Raw genomic sequence first — 24,396 nt, forward strand, 5'->3', positions numbered from 1 at the left:
ATCAATATTGTATATAACAAACAGCCAGTCCAAATCAAGTTCAATAATTTTTAAGTCCTTGTCATTATTGATTCTTTTTAAAAAAAAATCCCAGCTCACGATCTAGCCGACACGTGTTTCGTCTGTACTCAGACTTTTTCAAGGCGGTATGGGAATGTTACAACAGACGGATGAAATACACAAATGTCCAGGAAAAATGTCCAACTGCTTATTGGATTATCCAAAAGTATCCTATGATGTTCCCGTCGATCCAATAATACTCTTTATCGAGATTCACTTGTGTTAGGGGTGAGTTTTAAGTTTCCAATTGACCTGCAGAACGCCGAAATAATATTGTCCTCTAAAAAGCTCTGGTATCTGTATGTGTATCGCGTAACAAAAGTCCGTAGGTATAACACCTATGTTCATACGATGTCAAAGCAAGTCGGTAGGTGTGTACCTTCCCAAACTGGTAAACAATATTAAAGGGGCAGATCCATGATAAGTCTGTACCCTATGGACGGAGATTGTCCCCAGCAACGAATAGCCAGGAAGTAAGCTCCGATGAAAAATAATACAAAGCTGATGTCTTCAGGCGAGTGTATTGTTTTATTTGATATGGCAACTCAACCATCTAAAACCCTACATTTGTGAGTGTACAAATATGATGAAGTGCATGTTGAACTAATTGTAATAGTTGTAACTCCTTGTTCCTCAACGAAAAACAAGCATTGGTAAATACCCTTAAAACAAGGAAAAAATAAATATGGCTAAATGCAGATGAAAAGTTTTTTAAAAAGGCATTTAACCTGGAGCCCTACGTGCCCTCTAAGTACCAGTACTTAGTGCCATGTTTAAAATTTTGGTGCCCATGGCAAGATGTTTTGAGGACCCCTATCTGGAACAAACTTCAATTTTATTACCCATTTCCTGTTAATTCAAGGCGCATGATGCCAAACAATACTGAATTATATGTTAGACTTTAACAGGGTAACTAAAAACAGTTTAAGTATGTCTTGCCTGGGACTCCAAAACCCCTTCAATGGCACTGAGTAGAGAGAAAGTGTGAGATGAACTTGTAGACAGAGAGGGGAAGTTTAGAGGGAGAAAGAGAATAGACAGAGGTTTACTAGAGAGAAAGTTCACTTTCCCAGGGGGGCCCTTTGAAGGTGGGGGGCCTTGGCAAATGTCCACACCTTAAAACGTCTCTGCTCATTTAGGGGATCTCACTTGTAACACCAGTGAGAGGAAGGAGTGTAGTAGTTCCTGAATTGTGAGGTAATCAATAGCTTCGACAGAGTATGAAGATTATTGGGTAATATCTATTGCAAGGCACTTCTGTATTGTTTGACAACACCCAATAAAACCATCATGCTAGCTGGCTGTTTACTGTAGTTATTTAGATACTAAGTGGCATACCTTCCAAACGATTTCTACAACTAAAGTATATTGCTCAATGGCTTCTTTTTCACTGTCCCATTCGCAACCCACTGTTTATCTCTTGGCTCACTGTGCTCAGATGCAGTGACCTCTCGATAATGAGGCCCGAAGGAAGTGAGGCAAATTATGCAGCTATGCTCTGCTTACAGACCGTTCAGGGTTGGCGCTTGCTTTATGTGTGACCACAAGCGTGTTGTCACTGCACCCTCTTCTATGTAGGTTTCCTCGCATCTTTATATGGTAATCAAGCCAGATTTAATTCACACTTGTGTCAAGAGTATACATATTGATTCACTAAAGAGGAACTCTAGTTCAGAAGTATTTATAATGATTGCAGTGGAGCCTTTTTGGTTGGGTTTGGTAACTACCTCACAAGAAACTCCATATTTGTTTATGACGGTCACTAAGACGAAAGACAGGATATCTACTTTAAAGGCTGTGATTCTTATCCCCTTTCAGTAGTACACATTCACCCCAAATTAGCTTACACCTTTCATCTAAAACTAATGTCTGATGTAGTGCACATAACAGAACACGCGACTTCCTGAAAACTGCATTCCCACATTTTAATGGGTGACTTTCCTGAAGAACAGCAATCCTATTTTTGTTTAAAACATTTTATGAAGTTGTTTTCCTTGATAAAAGACAACTTTTATAGCAACATTATAAAAGAAGACGACAAGCAGTTGCAATACACATTTTACAGATGTGGCAATTACCAAGCTGATCTTAAAGTAGGTTTTACCCTATCTAATGCTTTAGAAACATGCATGCAACTTGATAGTCCTATTAGCTTATCGAGAGCGGTGCAAATATTTTACTGCCTTTATGTACCTCAACTTTGATCACTTGTGGTACAAGGGCAACATTTTATTCAACATGCATTCTAGTGCTGCTACCCGGTGGCCCACCACACAATTGGTCTTTCACTAGAACCAACCCTGATCTCTATTCTGTAAATTAAATGAGTACCTTTGATGTACAGTATTCACGTGCTTTGTGACTTGTTTTGTTTCCTAGGAAAGTTGTGAAAGCAACAGGTGGAAAAGCCCCAAGCTGGTGACCCTTCAGCTCTAACTATGGCGACCGAGGTGGCAGTTCCAGCTCCGCAGGTGGCAAAATCACGGTCCCGCCCTTCTCTGCGTTCTGTAGCATCGCTGGCCCATTCCACCTCACAGTCACCGACATCCCTGGCCGGCTCTCCTGTGCAGTCTGCAGCCTTATTGGCTCTCTCCGTTTCTCAGTCAAGAGCATCTCTAGTTGGCTCTAGTCAGCAGTCTACAGCATCACTAGCAGACTTAGATCCACAGTCTGTAACGTCTGTAACCCACTCTGCTCCAAAGTCCGCAGTGGCACTGGCCAGCCCTGCTTTGCAATCGATGGCATCATTGACCCGCTCCCAGCCACAGTCTGCAGCGTCACTGGCTGGTCCTGAACTCCAGTCACCAGCTTCGCCAGCCAACTCTCTCCCACAGTCAGCAGCATCACTGACCCACCCTGCAACTGACCCAGACCACAGTAAGTCCAAGGAAGAAATTAAACCATCTCCTCCCAAAGATGAGTCTCTGAAGATCGAGGATCTTCCACGCAAAAAACTAACCACTATTGAAACCCAGCGGGTTGTTGCTGTTATGGATGAGACCATCAAAAGTGTGGAGCTGGTGAGCCTTTTCTTGTACACGGCTAAGAACCTGGACCGGTTTGGTGTTGTGCTAGGGTGTGAACTTTTTGGTTCTATCAGGGAGCACCAGCGGTTGCAAGATAACATGCTCTCTTTCCTCAGTCGCATGGATAATGTGGAGGGCGAGCAACAGGATTTCCTAGAAGAGGTAAAAAGAGTAGGAATCTTCTGGCAAATGGAGGAACGAGGCGGTGACAAACTCTCTCTGCTTCAACAGGCCATTAGTAGCTCTGTTAAGAACACTCTAAGATTGTTTCACACCAACCACGCAGCGGCAGAGACCATCAGAGCAGAGGTCCATGCTAGGTCTGTTTCCATCAAAGATCTCATCCAGGCCCTTTGGGAGCTGCGAGGTTTCCTATTTGAAAAACTTCTCACAAGTCCACAGGAGGAAAACGATCAGATACACCACTTGAATGAGCTCATCAAGAAGGAACAAAAGAATGCCGACAAGATTAAGGTGCTAGAGGCAGATGTGGATGCCGCCATTAAAGACCGGGATGGAGAGGTAATGCATGGAAATCTTTTGGTTTGTGTGAATAGCAATTAGGGGCGTTAGGCAAATTGTTTAAATTGTGAAGGCCAGCAACTTAAATGGGTCAATATGTGGAATCCCTGGGCTCATATGTAATAATTTATCTATATTTGAGATTAGATCATGATGAACATCAGCATCAACATCACCATCAACATCACCACAACACCCCAAAGTCTGCAATAGCCACTCTGCTCAGGCTTTACCTCCCACAATGCCGCAAGCATTGGATATGTTTTTCATGATCCCCCAGCACCGTCTCTTGACATATCAAGCAGGCTGACTCTCAGTGTACGGCTGATCCAAATGCAAGTTCAAAATGCTGCTATCCACATTTGTTCCTGGCCTTGCCCCCACCCTTATTTGTTTTTGACTGTCTCCACATCACTACAGGGCTGGCTTCAGTTCTGGTGGCACCCGGTGCCCCCTCCTTTGTTGGCGTTACTTTCCCCGACGACCTCCGTCTCCACGGATTCCCTAACTTCCATCCTCCTAAAGTCCCACTCATCTCCCCATAGCCCCCCTCTATCACATGAATGTAATTTTTATAGCATTACTCATCGCAATGAAGGGTATAAGAGCACTTTATATCACACATATTTGCATAGTATGCAGAGACAATGACACATTTAGGCTTGAAAAACAATGTATAGGACGTGTTACTTGACAATGAGAACAACAAGGTGTCGGAGTCACATGTCATCCATGCTGGTAGGCATTATATGTTACAAGTGCTTGGTCTGAAGAAACAAAACTAGGGGTGAGGTTTCAAATGAAACACGTAATACAGTTCTTAAAGCATAATTGTATTTTCCATGTGCATCACAGACGTCTCTAGTTTAATTATTATTCAGAATCACTATTTTCTATTACAACAATAAATAATACTCTACCTGAACCAGTGGGTATGTCTCTCTTCAATCATCATATGGAGTGGTTTGAATTGGAGTACATTGGTAGAGTTACTTGGGAATCTACGTGCTGGAATAGCGTGAGGTGTGAAAGTAAACAGGACAGGATTGAGGTACAATGGCTACATTTTGTAGCAGTCCTTCCATAGGAAAAACGGGTTCTGCAGAAGTAATCAATTCAGGTACACTATGCTAGATGTGTTTCTATCAGGCCAGAACTGAGGTGAACTGTGCAGATTCCGTAGTGTAATTACAGTGACCCAGGGAATCAGATTGAAGATGCATTCATATAGTTTTCTGTAGGCATAGTCATTGAATACACAAAGCTATGGTTCGGTGTTGTGCATTATTCTATGCCCCTAAGCTCTTTTAGTTATGTACAGCAACAAACTGCAACCCCTTAAGGTGGCACAATTGTTTTTGATTGCTTGTACTAGGTCGCTAAGAAGAATGACGTGATCCGTCACCTGAAGGTCCAGCTCTACCAGCTTGATAAGTTTTCTAATGACCACATACGACGTATGAAGCAAGAGGCTGATAACCAGCAGAAATCTGACCAGCGTGTTTCTGAGAACAACTGTGCCCAGCTTCAACAGGATATCCAGCACAAACGCGCACAACTGAACAGTGAAATTGCAGAACACAAGGAGATTGAGATGGCTCTGCGTAAGGTAAAACAGAAATACTGGTTTTCTAAGGTAGTCTGCTAATGAGTGCATGCTTCACAGTCCATTATCTGTCTCTTAGTGACAAAGGAGGTTGTTTAGTCGATCACTTTTGAGATTTTATTTAACTAGACTCCAACAAAGTAACCAAGAACAACTATAGGACCATTTAGCAACAGAGCTTCCAAAACAGTATGTTAAGAATCCATGCGATCCCTGAGATGAGCTCATTCTGGTATCAACACAGAGAAATCACAACTCCTCTGCAGGTGAATGCTTCCTCTCCGAATAATAATATTCTGATATGGAAAGCTCTTTACCCAACATCTTCAGTTTGGCAAAATCTTGTAGAACGAAGCCAGTATACCACACGTCACAATCTTTGATAACTGCAGTGGCAGCAGCTTGTTAAAAATGTCACTAATAATAAATAGATATCCTTTATTCCACTGGTGTAGAATCACAGCTATTGAATCTCTTAACACTGCAAAAAGAGGTCTTTGCGAAAAAGAAACCATTAAAACATTTTTTCAATGCCTGTTCCTTTTTATACAGAACAGAATGCTGTGACATCTGTGCTCCCAGGCACCTCTTCTCCTATCTACTGTTTTATGCTGAACACCCAGTCACTTCAGTTTTATGTCCATCTTTAACCTAGATATTTCAGATTTTCTGAAAAAATCCTTATACACATACAACCATAAATAGACAAGAGAGCGGTTCAGTTAATTCTCTAGTCTTGATTTCCTGTAGAGTCATTTACATTTTCCATCCACCAACCACAGAATGCAGCAGTGGGGCAACCATTGGCTCTCAGTGTGAATGGCGGCATTCTAGTTATGCACATGGGCCAGAAAAGAGGTCCCAATCAGTGCCAGTGTCTGGTGAGCTAATGTGTCTTTCTCCCGTAACTATTCCCTTTTTTCCCGTTTTTTTTTAATTATGTGAGGACTCGGGAGGTCACAAGACACTGCTACCAGTTTCCAGCAGAGAGCCATATCCTGTGCAAGTACTTCAAGTGGCAGCCTTTTAAAACCATTAGCATGTGGCCACCCTGCATGTGTGCAGATGCTGAGGGTGTGCTTTCTTTTGGTTGGATTTGTTAATTTGCTTTATAATTTCTTCCGATCAATAAATTCAGGCTTACCATTAGTTCGGATTATCTTTAGGTTGGGCTATTGCAGCATTGATTCAGATGTTAGATGGTAAGAATATCTATATTTCTCTCTCTCTCGTCCTCCTGCTGCCTGTCTGTCTATAACGGCCTCTCTCTGTCAATCTCTATATCTATTGATCTCTATCTCTGGCTCCCTCTTAATAAAGAGATATACATATATATTTGTTACATTTATATAAATATGTAATTTGCTATATATGTAAATCTTTTAATTCTGGGAAGTTTTGTGGTGGTTTGGTGTTTTCAGGGTTCAGATATGAGTTTTTGTTATGCTATGTGATGTTATTTGAATTTATTGAGCGCACGAATACCCTGAGGAGTCTTGGCGCTAAAGCTCAGAGCACATAACCACGAGACCTGCAGCTTAGATCTGAAAAAGCCAGGTTTTAAGGCCTTCCCAAAGGAAGACAAGGACTGCAAGGATCTAATATGCAAAGTAAGTGTGTTCCAAAGTCTTGCTGTTCCATAACTCTGGCTGCGACCACCCCAATTGGTTTTATGAAATCTGGGAACAGTCATACACTTATCTTCGGTAGACCAAAGCAGTCTGCAAAGAAGATACCCATTGAAAAGATTTTTAAGAAATATGTTGTTCAAAGCTTTATAGGCCAGACACAAGGCCTTGAACTTAATAAGGCTTACCACTGGAAGCCAGTGCAGTTTCTGAATTTCTTTGGAAACCGATTGATATTTAGACAGATCCAGTAAGCCTCTTGCGGCTGCATTTTGTATCATCTGTAACTTTTATAGATGTTGACCTTGCATATTTAGGTTCAAACCTTTACAGTAATCTAATTTAGATAACACAAGTGCAGTTACCACTGTCCTCCTGGAATTGGCTGGCAGATAAGGAAGAATTGTCTTTATTTTCCTCATTATGAGAAACAAGGAAGACACTGTGGTGTGTATGTGGTTCATATACGTTTTAATTTATTCCCAACTTTTTTTGCCTAGATTACTGGTTTGTTATACCACCTAGTTCAAGTGGCATCCCATGTTGGTGAAAAACTGCCAAAGACCATTATCTCAGTTTTCTCTGAATTGAGCTTTAAACAATGTTTGCTCATCCAGGTACTTATTTCCCGCATGCACTGTTAAAATCGGGTTGAGATAGAGGGTTAATTGTTCAAAGCCACAGCCACAATTTGTGTGTCGTCTGCGTAAGATGTCAAACTAAATTCGAATTGCTGAATCAAGGGTGCCAGTTCCGATATATAGATGTTAAATAATGTCGGGCTGAGGCAAACAACCTGTGGAACACCACAAGGCAGCACATAAGGTGCTCATTTTACGTGATCCAATGCAACTAACTGAGTTCTATCCGCCAGAAACAAAGAGAGCAAAGAGAATGCAGAATGATTAATGCCCAAGGTCTTTAGATGCAGTTTCAACAAGCTATGATCTACTGTATTGAATGCTGCCAATAAATCGAGGAGTACTAGGGCAGCAGACCCGCCTCTATCCATCACTACCCTAATCTCCTCTGTGGCTCTGATTAATGCAGTCTCAGTGCTGTGTTCTGAACAGTACGCAAATTGAGTAGGGTCCAGTAAATGGTTATCCTGAATGAATTGGGCCAGCTGTTGTTCATTAGTTTCCCAACTAGTTTAGCAGGGAAAGGCAGACGGAAAATGGGGCGATAGTCACTAGGATTAGACGTATCCAAATTGGTTTATTTTAGTAATGGAATCATCTTTCCATAAGGTAGGAAAAATTTCGATCTTAAACATCGCATTGAAGATGTCCGCAAGAGTAGTACCTACTATACTGGCTATAGTTTTTAAAGTAGAAGGGGGCATGGATCCAATGGAGATCCAGATTTTGCTACTAGAATTCGCTTTTTTACCTATTCATGTATAACCGGATAAAAGCAAGAAAACACATTATGTCCCAAGCTGAGACCACTACTTTCCCCAATCAGGTTATTCAACCTCATTCAGGTCATTAGTGATTGTACTCAGTCAATCAAAAATAGGGAGGAGGAATGAGTGTCCATTTGCTTCCCCTGGGTACGTATTAAAGTTATCAGATGCAAAAACTGAATTTCCGCAGAGTTTGTAAGCAAAAAAAGGTTTTCGCAAAAAATGGACACTTGTAACAAGTCTAAACCATTGGATAGAAAATTTGTGGTATTCTCAAAAACGCAATGTGTAAGATATCTTTTGCGGTGTATATTTTCGTCCGCCCCTACATTGCAGTTGTGGCAGTTATCATCGAATACCACAAAGTGTAAGGTGCCTGCCTCATCCAGAGGTCCAGAGGTCTAGGTTTGCAGTATCCAGAGATCCGTAAGTGAGATAAAGCAAAAAAAGGTGGAAACCCCAAAAATAAAAAATTAAATTGAATTCTGTTAAAAATAGATCCACTACTGAAAAAACTTTAATAGTGGTGAGGATCTACGGTATTTAAAAAGATTGGTACTTTTGTCCAGGGGCAGAGTCAGCACAAGCAGCGGCAGTCTTGCACAACGCGGCTCTGTGGTAATTAAATACCGGTCTCCCCTGACGGAGCCTCCTGTAATCTTACACGAGGTCATAAGAGAATGTTTGGCAACTGATTAAATTGATCAAGTAAGCCATCGCAGTAACTACACAAATGGTGTAAGTAACTACTTATGTTTTGTTTGTTTTGTTTAGTCCTGACGAAAGCCCTACAGACTCTGTTGAGCCATAGGGGGCTGAAACATGTCGACACCTCTTTTAAAGATTACTACATTACACTTCTAGATCTAGTTACTCGATCTAGCAAAAGTACCAATCTTTTTAAATACCGTAGATCCTCACCACTATTAAAGTTTTTTCAGTAGTGGATCTATTTTTAACAGAATTCAATTTAATTTTTTATTTTTGGGGTTTCCACCTTTTTTTGCTTTATCTCACTTACGGATCTCTGGATACTGCAAACCTAGACCAGAGGGGCCTCTGGATGAGGCAGGCACCTTACACTTTGTGGTATTCGATGATAACTGCCACAACTGCAATGTAGGGGCGGACGAAAATATACACCGCAAAAGATATCTTACACATTGCGTTTTTGAGAATACCACAAATTTTCTATCCAATGGTTTAGACTTGTTACAAGTGTCCATTTTTTGCGAAAACCTTTTTTTGCTTACAAACTCTGCGGAAATTCAGTTTTTGCATCTGATAACATTAGTGATTGTAGCCTCAAATTGAGCATATATATATTATTAACTTTCTCCCTATAAGTACTTGCGATCCTTACCATTAACAATGCTAGGAAAAGCAGCGCTTTTCAAAATGATGGCGCTCCCACGATTTCTTTTACACTCTGCATAGTACCCCGATCTTTGTTCACCCCATCCTACTTCCAAGCAATAGAGGTAGAAGTAACCAAACTCCTTTGGAATGGAAAACCGGCCTGAATAGCAATGGCTAAATTAGTTAGAGCTTGGTATGGTGGTGGCATTGCACTCCCAAATATACAAAGTATTATTGGGCATCCCAACTGACCGTAACAAATCAGTGGCTCCATGTCTCTCATACTGACCCAGCCTACCGTCTGGATAGACTTGTTCTGGGAACGGGAGGGCTCAACCGAGCATTATATACCAAGAACCAGAGGACGGCCCTTCTAGGACCGACACAACAGACGATCTACATTTGGCACACAATACTTGGAAAACTAGGCTGGAACAATAAGATCATGCAGGCAACGCCCCTCTGTGAAACCACCAAGCTAGGCACACTACGCAACAGCAAAGGGTTCAGACAATGGGACATCATAGGAATATCAAAGGTGGGAATTCTCTGGGCCAAGGGAAAAGTAATTATGTTCACCAAACTTCAAGACCAATACGAGATGGCACCCACGGAAGGGTTTTGCTATCTCCAGATCAAGCACACATTGGAAGCTGTCATCCCACCTGACACTGTCCTCCCTGAAGCTTCCCCATTAGAGGACATACTTCTGACAGAACACATGGACAAAAAAGCCACATCCCTAACATCGTAAAAGTATTAACAATCTTTCTGACCCCACACAGCTTCTCCGTGGTAAATGGCAGAAAGATGTGGGAGACTTAGGCGAGACGGATTGGCAGGAGGTAATAGAATCACAGAGGGAGGTGGTGGTCTCCTCTAAATTGGTCCTCATGCAACTTAAAGTGCTCCATAGGATCTACTACACCATGGTAACACTATGCAAAATAGGAAAGACCGATAGTAGACGGTGCCTGCGACAGTACGGAGCAGAAGGTACATTTTTTCACACGTTGTGATAATGTCTAGAAATAGTGACATACTGGGAGACAGTAATGTCCACAATCTCAAGAGTGAGTGAAGCCCCTGTACTAGCAGAACGTAGGCAGTGTCTGCTAAATATAAATGAAGCAACGGACCTTAGCGCCTTAACCCCTGCGGCAATTCCATCGCGGTGCAGGGCGTTCCATTGAGTGGGTAGGGCAGTGGCGGCCAACAGACGTGCGCAGCACTACCAAGGAAGTGCTTGCGATGGCCGTTGGCCGACGGGCGAGCTTAAAGGGTTAATGCCACAGCACAAACATGGGTGACACTGGGTATGACAATAGCTAAGAGAAACATTGCTAGACACTGGGGGGGGGGGGCATAAAACACTCCCACTGTAAAAGACTGGGATAACGACATGGATATGGCACTGGTGGCCGGAAGGGCTGTGTACATACATAGAGGGTGCCCCCAAAAAATGGAAACAATTGTGGGGAAAGTGGAATACTTTCAGAGGTGCCACATGTACCATGCCCACAGTGGAGTCTTCATTTGAGGACAGTTAATGAACCAGGGAGCGGCAAACAATTCAGTCCTGTAAATATACTCATGTACTAAGAATACACAATTACTACTGTAATGATGTACTGTAAAAGAATGTATAATATTTAAAGGTTTCAATGATTATTGAAGATAAAAGTATAAGTCGTGTACCAAATACAAAGAGTTTAAAAAAATAAAAGTACTTGCGATGTTGGCTGCTCGTTTTAGTAGTTTTACTAGGTTGGGTGGTAAGTTTGTTTGCTACCTTATTGCGATGTTGGCTGCTCGTTTTAGTAGTTTTACTAGGTTGGGTGGTAAGTTTGTTTGCTACCTTAAATAGTTCTTTAGAGGAGTGTTTGACCTTTTAGATTTGTTTTGTATAAAAAGCACCTTTTTCAGTTATCAACAGGGTTTTATATTTAGCCAGTGCTAGTTTGTAACTCTCTTTTCCCAGGTCATCATACAGCGACCTCCAACACCTTTCTACTCTCCTACAGTTTTGTTTTTCTAATCTCAGTGCCTCTGAGAACCACGGCGCGGAGGTCGTCTTACGATTACCTGATCCCTTTGTGGTGGGTACTGTCTCACAGAAAGCAGAATTCAGCCAGTCTTTATATTCTTTAACTGCTATCTCAGGATTGGAACTAAGAGTAGGTTGGGATTCATTGAGGTGTAGTAGTAGTCAGTCGTGGTCAATTTTATTCCATGCTCTGTAAATTGTCGGGTGCGGCCTAGAATGTTCAACTGAGGAGCCCTCTGGGGGCTTTAATTCAAACAAGATGGCTGAATGGACGTCCAGGATAATGGTAGAACCTCTTTACCCATAATGGTCGGGTCAGATGTGAAAATTCCATCTAAAGTATGCCCTGTCTCGTGAGTTGCATTGTTAACCATTTGTGAAAGACCTATAGTCCCTGGAATATCGGACAGGGCTGCAGTGTCTCTGTCGAAATCATCTTCTATGTAGAAATTAAAATCACCCATAATGGTATAATTATTTGAGCATAATTCAGATTCTAAAAAAGAGTGAATTTGACTAGTGAAAGTACACCAGGGCCCATACGGGCGTTACAGGAAAAGGCCTTTGAAGGTTTTTTCAGGCTTAATTTCTAACGAAAAATGAAGCACTTCACATTGTGAATTTGAAGCCGGTGTAAATTTGGCTCCAAATTTTTCCCGCTAAATAATGGCCAACCCTCCTCCTCGTTTGAGGGGTCTGTCCAACCTAAAAGACAAGAAACCTGCTGGGGCAGCTGTCACAAATCAGGGTAACTGACTCTGACTAACCAGGCCTAGAGCCAGTGCTATGCTAAAAGTAGGTAATGTATGTATGTGTGTGTGTGTGTGTGTGTGTGTGTGTGTGTGTGTGTGTGTGTGTGTGTGTGTATGTATATATATATATCTATATGTGTGTATATGTATGTGTGAGTGTGTGTGTGTGTATATATATATATATATGTGTGTGTGTATGTATGTGTGTGTGTATATATGTATGTGTGTGTATCTATACTACTATTATAAAGAGAGAACTCTCACCTTTGAGCCAGGTAAACTCGGGAACCACAGCGCCAATCTACACACCCGATACATCCTTGAAAATGTCAGAGTGGGTAGATGGACATAGGCTACATAAAATAAAATAAAAACGTAAATTAAAAAAATTAACTTTAAAAACAAAGTAGTCCCCTGAAAGAAGCGCCGGCCGCGACGCGCTGCCCGCGACGTGCGTGATGACGGGACATGGAGCGGCGGTGATGTGAGGAGCAGCGGATCAGGTAAGGCATTTACAAACACGGAAAATGTCGGGGCGGGAGCGGGGGCGGGAGGGTGGAGGGAGGTGGTCCGTGTCCGTGAACGTGTCCGTGTTCTGACGGCAAGAAGGAGAAGGAGGAGTCCCGTCAGCTGCAGCACTTCGAGCGTAGGGGAGCGGAGCAGAGCTGACCGGCTGAGGGCTGAGGGCAGCTGAGAACGGAGCGTAGCAGGGTGGAGGAGCAATCTGCCAGCGCAGGGGGTCGGGGCTGCGGGGGTCGTGAGGTACATCACGCCTACCTCTGCTCGCTCCACCACATGCTGCCCCCAGCCCCCTTCTGCCCCGGCCAAAAAATGCAGCCCCCAGCCCCCTTCTGCCTCAGGCAACGCTGGGGCGGGCTGCTAGTATATGTATGTGTGTGTGTGTGTGTGTGTGTGTATATATATATATATATATATATACATATATATATATATATATATATATATATATATGGCGAAACTTGTCACACAGAACACAGGAGGTCCAAATACTAGTAACAAAGAGCCGACCCAAGGAGTGCTGGTGAACGGTGATTTATTCCATAAAAGCCAGCGCTGCCGCCATGACGCGTTTCGCCTCCAGGGAGGCTTGATCACATGACAAACAGCGAGCCTCGAGCTAGACTTTTAAAGTGACAGTGCATTACAATGTGTCATAGAAATGAAGGAAATACTTCATAACGTAATTGCTGCAAACATATATACAACAACGGAGAAGTGGATATAGCCCTAGTGGGCTACCATGATTCAAGATATAAGCAATATACATATTTATAACCAATTATGCTTCTTCAAAGTGGAAAAAAACAAGTTAAAAAACATGTAAAAATTGCAAAACTAGATCAAGAAGAAACACTATCATATATATGTACATGATAAATGAATTCATCTGTGTACATTCAGAAGTGTTAAAAAAATCCAAATGTTCCGATATGTATAAGAAAATATATAGTATTTACAAGTAGTGCAAATAATGAAATTTCAATAGCAGCAAATAGATGACACAGAGAGAATATGTACTCCAAATTTGGGCCCAAGTGGGCATGTCACCATAGTAGTCGTAGGCATATAAAGTGCATAATATAACGTGCAAAGTTTAGCAAAGTGCAAAATATTCGCCATTTTGATGATTCCAAAGTTAAAATCAAAGATGATTAAATACTGAAGTTCTAGAAGGAAAAAAAAAATTCATCATATGTACATCAGGAAACAGCTTTACAAGGAACAATTCAATGATTATTAAAATATCCGGACAGGCATAGGCAAGCATATAAAATGGTTCTAAAGGCAAGTGTAGAGGTCTTCCCTGTCGTTGAGGCCATTTGGATTTTTGGTATTTAATTCCAAAATATATCGAGTCTCAAGGAGACGGAGCTTGGCTTCACGGTCACCTCCTCTCCTTGAGGCCTCAACACAATCAATTAAAAAGAATTGGAGTGAATCAGGGACACCTAGATGTTTATCCTGGAAATGCCTGGCAACCGGATAATTTTGGTCATGTCCAGAAATTGCCCGTATGTGTTGGAGTATTCGCTTGTGGGCGGGCAGCTTAGTGCTGCCCACATACTGAAGCCCACACGGGCACTCCAACACATAGACGACATATTCTGTTTTGCATGTGAGCCATTTGGAGATGGCGGTAGGATGCTCACAAAAAGGACTTTTGAAATGTGTCCTGTTGCTGCCAAAACGGCAGGCCTTACATTGGGGGCAAGTCTTAAAACCCTTCCTCAATGCTGACCAGGTTGCAGAAATCTTAGGTTCTAAGGTATTGCTAACTAGAGCCTTGGACATTGAGGGGGATCTTCTGAAAGTGAGAATCGGTTTAGTGTCCACCATGTGACCAATCACAGGGTCACTGCAAACTAGATTCCAATTTTTAGTGATTATTTTACGAAGAGCCCCGTGTTGTCGGTTGAATGTTAAAATGGCTCTAGGAGAACAGGTTTGGGCATCCTTGCTCACATCATTATTCAGTCGAACACTCCTCATTTTGGGTATCAATGCTTCCTGCCTGCTCACTGAGTTGGAACGTAAGATAGCCTTGGCCAAAGTTTCAGTGGAATAGCCTCTAGCCAGGAAGCGTAATCTGCAAGCCTCCTGCGCAGCCGCGCATTCGGCATCTGTACTGCAGATTCTTCTTATTCGGAGCATTTCCCCAAAGGGAATGCTCCGAATTAAGTGTGCTGGATGTTGGCTATTGGAGTGCAGGATATATATATATATGAAAATCCAACTTGCCTTCAAAGTGCCTAGTAGCACCGACAGGTACGCAAACTGCAAAAATATCTCCGGAGTCAGTCTTTTTAAATTTCCAAGTTTTTTATTTCATTCGTGGTACAAGCCCTCAGACGCGTTTCGGACGTGAAGTCCTTGCTCACTGATAGGGAGTGGAAGGGCTACCACTGTGATATAGGGCAACACCCCACAGAAGCGCGCCAATTTCTGGTCATTAGTAAACATTGACACAGGACTATACTTAAGCAGGGAATTCTATTAGGAATACAAATAAGGGCGCCATCTTAAGACATGCAAACATCGTATGCTAGTAGATATTGCTAAATTCATTATATCACGCATAAAATCATATAGACTGTAAATGGTCATGAGGTTAATACACATTACATACGATGCATAATACAATTAACACATAGTTAGGGACAATTCAATGTACAATAATTATCTTCATCGTCATTTTGGTGCAATATTACGGAGTTTGATCTCTATTTTTCATCAACATGACATTTGGTCCGCATTTTGCTCAAACTCAGGGTTTTCTTTAAAATAGTTGGACTTGAGTAAAAAAATGCATAATGCATAAACAAATAAGAGTACAAATACCATCATGTGCAAAAATGTATATATGCACATGTGTTAGTAACATTGAGCTTGCCTAATGCAACAGAAACCCCAATCCAAAATTGTTTTTCCCTGAGATGTCGGCGTCCACTCTGTCTATTTTAGCGATGATAATTATGTGTTAGTAAGGTTTGTCCCTCTTGAATTCATTTTAATGTGTGCAAACCCCCATACATATTATCATTAAACAATGTTCGATTTACGCTCAGACAGCTGTCAGACAAAATGAGATGCAGTCATAAGCACAAATGCTTAGATTCTCCTTGCTATATAGCTAATGCGGAGTGTGTGTGTTTTATAGTGCTCCTAGGGCCAGATGTAGGTAGGCCAATACCGGTCGGTAACGGCCGATTTCGGCCGTAACCGACCGGTATTTGCAAATGGAGATGTTGGGGCCTTAAAATTTACAGAATCGGTATATTTACCGAATCGGTAAAGTTACCGATTCGGTAAAATACCGATTCTGTAAATTTACCGAATCGGTAAATCAATATGTAGGTGGCACTGAAAACATTGCCACAGGCCCTTACCGATTCGCTATTTACCATGTAATACTATTGCATGGTAAATAACGAATACCTGTGTACATGCCCTAAGGGCATGTATGTGTGTCACATGGCACACAAGCCACAAACAGGGGTACAACAGGGTGTCAAAGTGACACCCTGTCCCCCTTGGCAATTCGGTAATTTTACCGATTCTGTAATTACCGAATCGGTATTTGCCATTGAATCCTATGGGCTTCAAGGCCCATAGGAATCAATGACAAATACCGATTCTGTAATTACAGAATCGGTAAATACCGAATCCTACCGATTCGGTATTTTTTACCGAAAAATTACCTACATTAGATTTACCGATTCATGAATACCGAATCGGTAAAATTCGGTATTCATGAATCGGTACATCTAATTTACCTACATCGGGCCCCAAATGTGGTGCTTAAAGTGCTAGATGCGTAGGCAGGATGAACTTAACATTTATGTAAATCCTGAGAGTGGATAAGTGCATGTGATTTTACCGAAGTAAAAAACAAACAAACAATTATTTTTATAATAGATTTTTTTATATATAAAGGTTAAAATCAATTCTCAAAGGATTTTCATCATCACCTGCCGAAGGTAAGACACGGGTGCATAAAAGTATATTGAAGTATAGCAGTTGACTTTTGGATACGGGAATACTTTGACTACCCCAAGGGCCTCTATCATCACGGATAAAAACCATGCTTACTGTGTGTATAAATTATAAAAAGTCACAGAAAGTTGTGGAGGTCCTCCCCCATGTTCAGCCCCCCCGGGATCTTACTATTAAGAAGCACTATATATTTGGATTCGAGCTGCTTAAGACGTTTTTCATTGTCTCCCCCTTTTTTACTGGGAATGACAGCATCGTTTACAAAGTACTTGAGGTGATTTAAGTTCTTCTCATGGATGTTTTGGAAGTGCCGCGCTACTGGGTAGCTTTGATCGGCATTCACTATCGCACTCAAGTGCTGCAGTATGCGCTGGTGAACTGGTAGTTTTGTGCTGCCCACATAAATAAGCTCGCAGCTACATTTCAGTAAGTACACCGCTAGTTCAGTGCGGCACGTAAAATGTGCTCTTAAGGTGATGGGCGTGGTGTCAAAGGGGGTTACATATGTGGTCGTGTTTTCCCCAAACTTACATGCTCTGCACGAGCTGCAGCTAATGAACCCCTTACGGGGGGACAACCAATTGTCCTCTTTGGGTGTTTCTGGGCTGCTGGACACCAGGTCATTACCCTTTGCGTAAGCGCGTCTATATGTAACAGTGGGGGTTGTGGGCATTATCTCTTTCAGAACATGGTCAGTAAGGATGATGGGCCATTGCTGCTTAACCAACTTGGTAATTTGGCGAGCTTGGCGACTGTACCCAGTGATAAGGCGTATGGTGGCTTTGCCTTGTTGTTCTCTGATATTTGCTGAGTGAGTTATGTTTGGATATAATAGGTCTTGACGATTTGAGCGGTTGGCCTTTACCATACTCACATCTAATTTGTTAGAGTTGTAACCCCTAGCAATGAGTCTCATTTTGGATTCTTGTTGGTGTTTATCTCTGAGCTCCGGGGTACTGCAAGACCTGTGGATCCTAATGAACTCCCCATAGGGGATTGCAGCAATTGTGTGATGCGGGTGGAAGCTTTTAGCGTGCAGAATTGTGTTTCCTGCGGTGTTCTTTCTGAACAGGCTAGTTGTTATCGAGTTCTCCACTATGTTAATCTGCACGTCAAGAAAGCTAGCTTCCTGGGCACTAATGTTGGCTGTGAATTTTAAATTTAGTACATTGTCATTGATATCATTGACAAAATCCTTTGCCTGTTGCATAGTGCCTCGCCAAATAATAAAAACATCATCGATGTATCGCCAATATTTGATGATATTGTTATCCCAGCTGGTTGCATGTTGCCTCCTGAGGACATGTTCCTCCCACCAGCCTACGTGGAGCCCCACGTAGCTGGGGGAAAAACATGCCCCCATGGCAACTCCCCTCAATTGTTTGTAAACAGTGTTACTGAACAAAAATACATTATTGTTCAAACATTTTTCAATCATTGCAACAAGCATTATGTTGTGTTGGTAAAATTCAATGGGGCGTTGTCCCAAATAGTATTTGATTGCTCTAATACCATCAGCATGGGAAATGCTGGTATACAGCGTGGCTATGTCCATTGTCATAAGCAATAGGTCTTCTGACCAGGTGCATTATTTGAGCAGGTATAGGAATTGCGTTGTATCCTTAATGTAGCCTGGTAGGGAGACAACGAAATCTTGCAGATAAAAATCTATATATATATATGTATGTATGTATGTGTATATATATATATATATATATATATATATATATATATATATATATATATATATATATATATATATGTGTATGGATGTGTGTGTGTGTCTATATATATATATATATAGGTGTATGTGTGTGTGTGTATATATATATATATATATATATATGAAGGGGATTCTTTTCCAAGGAGAAGAAACAGAGGCCACGAGGGGAGTACATTGAAAACAGCCGCTTTATTTCAAGTGTCCCAGCGGAGGCGGATGCATTTCGGCGAGTGGGCCTTCTTCAGCGCCCCATGCTGTTAGGAAATCGTCCTTCATTAACTCCTCCTGTTGAAATCTCTACTAGCACCTAAATCTCCTCCCCCTAGCAGTCGGCTTACCAATCAAAGTTCGTGTTGAATATAGCGAACTTCAGGTCCCAGCATGCAGTGTGTTTGCATTGTCGAGATGGTAGTATAGGGGAGTGAGTAGTCGTAGGATCGGTGCATATATATATTCACTGAAAAAACCATAGGTTATAGACCATATATAGTTAGGAATTAGCATTTAAAAAACCTTTTTTTACTCACACAAAACCATTGACCATGTCATGAATGATGTAATATGTGACATGATCAGCAGTGGATTGCGGGTGCGCGATATATAGTTAGTACTACTAACTATATATGGAATTTCAATGGTTTTGTGTGAGTAAAAAAAGGTTTTTTAAATGCTAATTCCTAACTATATATGGTCTATAACCTATGGTTTTTTCAGTGAATTTTCAAGGTTTTGTAAATGCTAATTCCTAACTATATATGGTCTATAACCTATGGTTTTTTCAGTGAATTTCAATGGTTTTTTAATAGCAAATATCATAAGCTGTCGAATGTCAAGTACGTGGTAAGAAAAAACATTTTCGTGTTTATGCACACTGATCTGCTTTGAATGCTGCCCCCCCCCTCATTTTTATTAGGAGTACTCTCTCTTTGCAGATAGTGAAGGGTAGTTAACGCAGGCCTTTGCCCCCGTTGTAATCCGTCGTGACTGCTTCTCTCTCCATTTGATTGATTGTTATCCAAGCATTTACTGTTTTAGAATTGGTTCTCTTTGGTTCATTCTCTATTTACAAACAAGCACAGAGTCGCAATACTCTGTTTAGTCTTTGCAGATAGCGAAAAATCGTGTAAAAAAACAAAAGGAATCGAGCAAAATCAGTAGGCCACTAATGGGATCTCTTTTTAACCTCGCTAAAATAGAAACATTAGGAACAACCCCTCATGAGAAATACGAAACTAGTGAGATGAACTGAACTCCACACCATGATGTATGCAAGACAGCTCGGCTCCGCCACCCACCCCGCCCAAAATAACGATAAACTCTATGCAAATATTACAAATATATACAACACACCAGCAAAGTAACAGGGTAAAACATTTTATTAAATAACTATTTACATAACTATTTTATACTTTTTGTTGCCCGATCCGGCTAGCTCAATCGATCGAGCATGAAACTCATGCACTCTGATAATTCAAAGTTTTGAGGAGTGCTTGTAACACTGTCTGAAGCCTATTTGCACTTGCTTCAGCTTCACTATTCTTAATGTAAGTGGGGGCTTTTTGAGGACGTGACTGCATTTGAAAACAATGTGATGCGGTGCCACCCTGAACCGCTTGACGGAGGCCCCCGAGGGACGGTGTCATGGCGCGGACTCGGAGGGGGCGCTTGGCTCCGGCCCCCTCCGCAAGTCGTGTTGCCCTGGTGTGGCCTGAGATCGCCCCCGACATAGGTAGCCGGCTCCCGGAGTCAAGCGGAACTTTTTGCCTTTTGGTGACTCTTCCATTCTTCACCTTGTCCCACAATCCGTTTCACCTAAAGACACGCTGTAGTGGGGCGCCCCTTTTCCGTTTCAGTTGCCATTCAGCCCGCTTTTGCTACACTGTGCCTCTTCCGCTATTCAGCTGTTTACCGCCCGCTCTTTCGACTACAGCGTCTCGCTCACCATGTACTTGAGTTGCTCCCGCTCTTGCGGTGCAGCGATAGGCGGCTGCCACAGGACTCTCAAAATGGCGGCCGGCTCTTCAGATTTGGGCGTGGTCCACTAAAATGGGCCTGCGACACCTTGGAACTCGGACGCTTGTCTGCTAGAGCTTGGGCTCCATTCTCGAAGCTGTCCCCTCAGCCTTGAAGATTCTACAAAAGTCTTGGGGGCCCCCGACTCCCGCAGGCTTCTGGTGGGGAGCGCCTAGCATGATTGCTCGTGGAATGGCCACGACGGAGCTACGAAATGGTGGTGCTCTCATGCTAACGCCAGCTTCAGTCTGAAACATCCAGAAACACTGTAGACTACCAATTCGATCAGTTCCGGTGGCGCCCCAACGTGACCCGGTAGAGAAGAACTTGCCCTCCCCTCTTTGACTGATGGTTCTTGTTGCCTGTCCCTTCTGTTGTCATTTAACAGAACTATTTAGCCTGCTGAAAGGGGTTGTGTTCCGACCGCTGGTTGGTGGAGACATTTTGACTATATTCTGGACCTGCGTTGTCGCGTAATGCGTCATATGACGCGCCGCGTTAGCGCACCCGGAAGTGCTCCGGTGCGTGAAGCGCAGCTTCCCGGAAGCGATCCGGGGCGCGGCGCGCAGCGCGTAACGTAAGCATAACAGGTCATGTGACTTGTTAATAAAACTTTTCATTGGTTCATTTTACTTTTCTTATTCTAATGATGAAAGGCTTGGTCATATGACCTAAAAATTACGCTTTTTATTACTTTCGAACATTATTTTTTCTTAAACATATGTTATAATGTTCCAGGCTAATGTACTTTCCCGGAAAATTTACAACTGTCCTGCAAGTAAAATATATTCCTTTTTCGAGAAAAAGGGCGTTTCTTCGTCCCATGACGGAGCCGTTGAGCAAAAGAGGCTCGGCCTGTTGTCTTAGTCGCCGATACGCCTGAATATCAGATTCTTATCGATCACTTTATGTTGCAGAAGTAGAAAACACAACAGCCCTTGACCATTTATCTTTACTGCGTTCCTGCGTATTATACCTTTTACCCTTCATGTAATTGGACTGCTTTATTTCACTTGCCTTTTACTGATTCTAAAACAGTGACTATTATTAAAAACTTTACCAATGTAAATACTACTACCATGTTTTCTTTTAAAAACCTTTATTGTGAAAACGTCAGTATACAAATACGGGCCTATAACCACGTGGGCCGACCACGGAGCAAACTGTAATCGTATATGATGAGTAGACATTTACACTGTAGAGGAACGTAACGGGCGGGCCATTAGGTTGCAAGAACTAAGGTGTCTAACAGTTGCGGAATTGGTGGACGTACATTTAATAATTAAAATACGACAGAGCCAGTTACAATAAAATTATCTAGATATACATTTGCGGGCAAGTACCATGGGTGACGTTAATTCGAACTTTCAATAGTACAGTAATCAATAACACATCAGAACTTAATATCAATAGGGATGTCGAAATATTCAATCAATTCTCGTCCCCGCCCGCCATGTGCTTCAAAACTGCATACGAATGTCGTGATTTCAAGGTTCAGCAACCAGTACACAACAAGGAGTTACGAGTCCCATTTATTCCGGCGCCATTTTGGGCGAGGACGGGCAGGTCCAGGATATAGTCAAAATGTCTCTACCAACCATCGACTATGATGATGTTCATATGCTGTATTTATTAGAGTAACACTCATCTGTCCACATGAAATTAATTTGCCACAATCTAAACATGTCATTTTAATCTTTCCAAAGTTCTTCTAAATATTTGGGACCGTTTCCCTTGCCTCTGATGCTGTCAGTGCCACTTCTTTGGTGAATGTACTGGCAGGTCGGGGGTTCTCCTCCAAATCTCTCTTTTGTGCAGCACTATAATTAATCGGTGCCACCTCTCCATATGACGATGCATGGTATAGTTACCATAACTATATTTTTTTTTGGTTCCTCTGGAGAGTACATCGTGGCAGATGAGGCAGGTAACGTACCGGGCATTTACCTTTTTTTGCATGTAGAGGAAAGGAAAAAAAATTCGAGCGTCCGAGTTCTAAGGTGTCCCAGGGTCATTTTAGTGGACCAGGCCCAAATCCAAAGAACAGGCCGCCATTTTGAGAGTCCTGTTGCAGCCGCCTGTCGCTGTAGCATCAAGAGCGGCCGAAACTCAGCTGAATGGCAACTGAAACGATAAAGGGGCGCCCCACTACAGCAGACGAGCTTCCACCTGGGAAGGCCCGTTCACGCCGCCTCCTCCCCCCCCCCTTCGGGCACCCCACGCCGTTATTCGGAGCAGGATTGTAGGATGGCCACACCAGTGCGGCAACTTGCTAGACACCACCTCGGTGCCAACCGAATCTCAGCGCCTTGTGGTGTCTTCTATTCAGAAAATATTGTTCTGCTGCCTTCGACCTATTCGCCGCAAGTGCGCACGCAACTCAGCTGCATAGCGAGTGAAACACCAAGGGGCGCCCCACTGCAGCCGAGGAACCTTCATCTTGGGGGCGACGCACAGCATCACATTGCTTTCCAATGCAGTCAGATCCTCAAACAACCCCCACTGACTGACGCGAACTCACAGGCCAACGGAGCGCCCCACGCCGACTTTCGGCGCAGCATTGTAGGATGGCCACACCAGTGCGGCAACTTGCTAGACACCACCTCGGTGCCATCCGGATCTTGGCGCGTTGCGCTGCCTTTGGCCCTATTCGCACATCGGTCCGCTACTGACGCCACCTCACAGGCCAACGGGGCGCCCCACGCCGACTTTCAGCATTGTAGGATGGCCACACCAGTGCGGCAACTTGCTGGACACCACCTCGGTGCCATCCGGATCTTGGCGCGTTGTGCTGCCTTCGGCCTATTCGCACATCGGTCCGCTACTGACGCGAACTCACAGGCCAACGGAGCGCCCCACGCCGACTTTCAGCATTGTAGGATGGCCACACCAGTGCGGCAACTTGCTAGACACCACCTCGGTGCCATCCGGATCTTGGCGCGTTCTGCTGCCTTCGGCCTATTCGCACATCGGTCCGCTACTGACGCCATCTCACAGGCCAACGGTGCGCCCCACGCCGACTTTCAGCATTGTAGGATGGCCACACCAGTGCGGCAACTTGCTAGACACCACCTCGGTGCCATCCGGATCTTGGCGCGTTGTGCTGCCTTCGGCCTATTCGCACATCGGTCCGCTACTGACGCCGCCTCACGTGCCAACGGATTTTCTACGCTTTTTTATACCCTATGCCGCATAACAGGTCATGTGACTTCTTTATAAAACTTTTCATTGGTTCATTTCACTTTTGGTTTCCCAATGATGGAAGGCTTGATCATATGACCTAAAAATAACACTTTTCATTGGATGAAAACTTTTTTTTTTTCCCAAACGATGAAAGCCCCACCTTGTTTCTGGATGTTTCAGACTGAAGCTGGCGTCAGCATGAGAGCACCACCATCTCGTGGCTCCGTCGTGGTCATTCCGCGAGCAATCATGGCAGCCGCTCCCCACCGGAAGCCTGCAGGAGTCGGGGGCCCCCAAGACTTTTGATGAATCCTCAAGGCTGAGGGGACGCTTTCGAGAATGGGGTCCAAGACCTAGCAGACAAGCGTCCGATTTCCAAGGTGTCCCAGGGCCATTTCAGTGGACCAGGCCCAAAAAGGAAAGAGCCTGCCGCCATTTTGAGAGTCCTGTGGCAGCCGCCTATCGCTGCACCGCAAGAGTGGGCGCAACTCAGCTGAATGGCGGATTTTGACACAGTGTACCAAAAGCGGGCGGAATGGCAACTGAAACGGTAA

General features: G+C 43.2%; 1 protein-coding gene across 7 annotated transcripts in view; it reads left to right on the forward strand.

The window, feature by feature from the left end:
• The window catches only part of DRC10 (dynein regulatory complex subunit 10), a 145,657-nt gene that overhangs the window by 38,336 nt on the left and 82,925 nt on the right, over positions 1-24,396 (forward strand). For all 7 annotated transcript variants that reach the window (XM_078667154.1, XM_078667152.1, XM_078667158.1 and 4 more), the window contains 2 exons: positions 2,440-3,608; positions 4,984-5,217. In XM_078667154.1, the coding sequence (XP_078523280.1) occupies positions 2,499-3,608; positions 4,984-5,217 (1,344 nt within the window). In that variant the 5' untranslated portion in view covers positions 2,440-2,498. The remainder of the gene's footprint in view (positions 1-2,439; positions 3,609-4,983; positions 5,218-24,396) is intronic.

The sequence above is a fragment of the Lissotriton helveticus genome, chromosome 11 (assembly GCF_964261635.1).
Source record: "Lissotriton helveticus chromosome 11, aLisHel1.1, whole genome shotgun sequence".
NCBI lineage: Eukaryota > Metazoa > Chordata > Amphibia > Caudata > Salamandridae > Lissotriton > Lissotriton helveticus.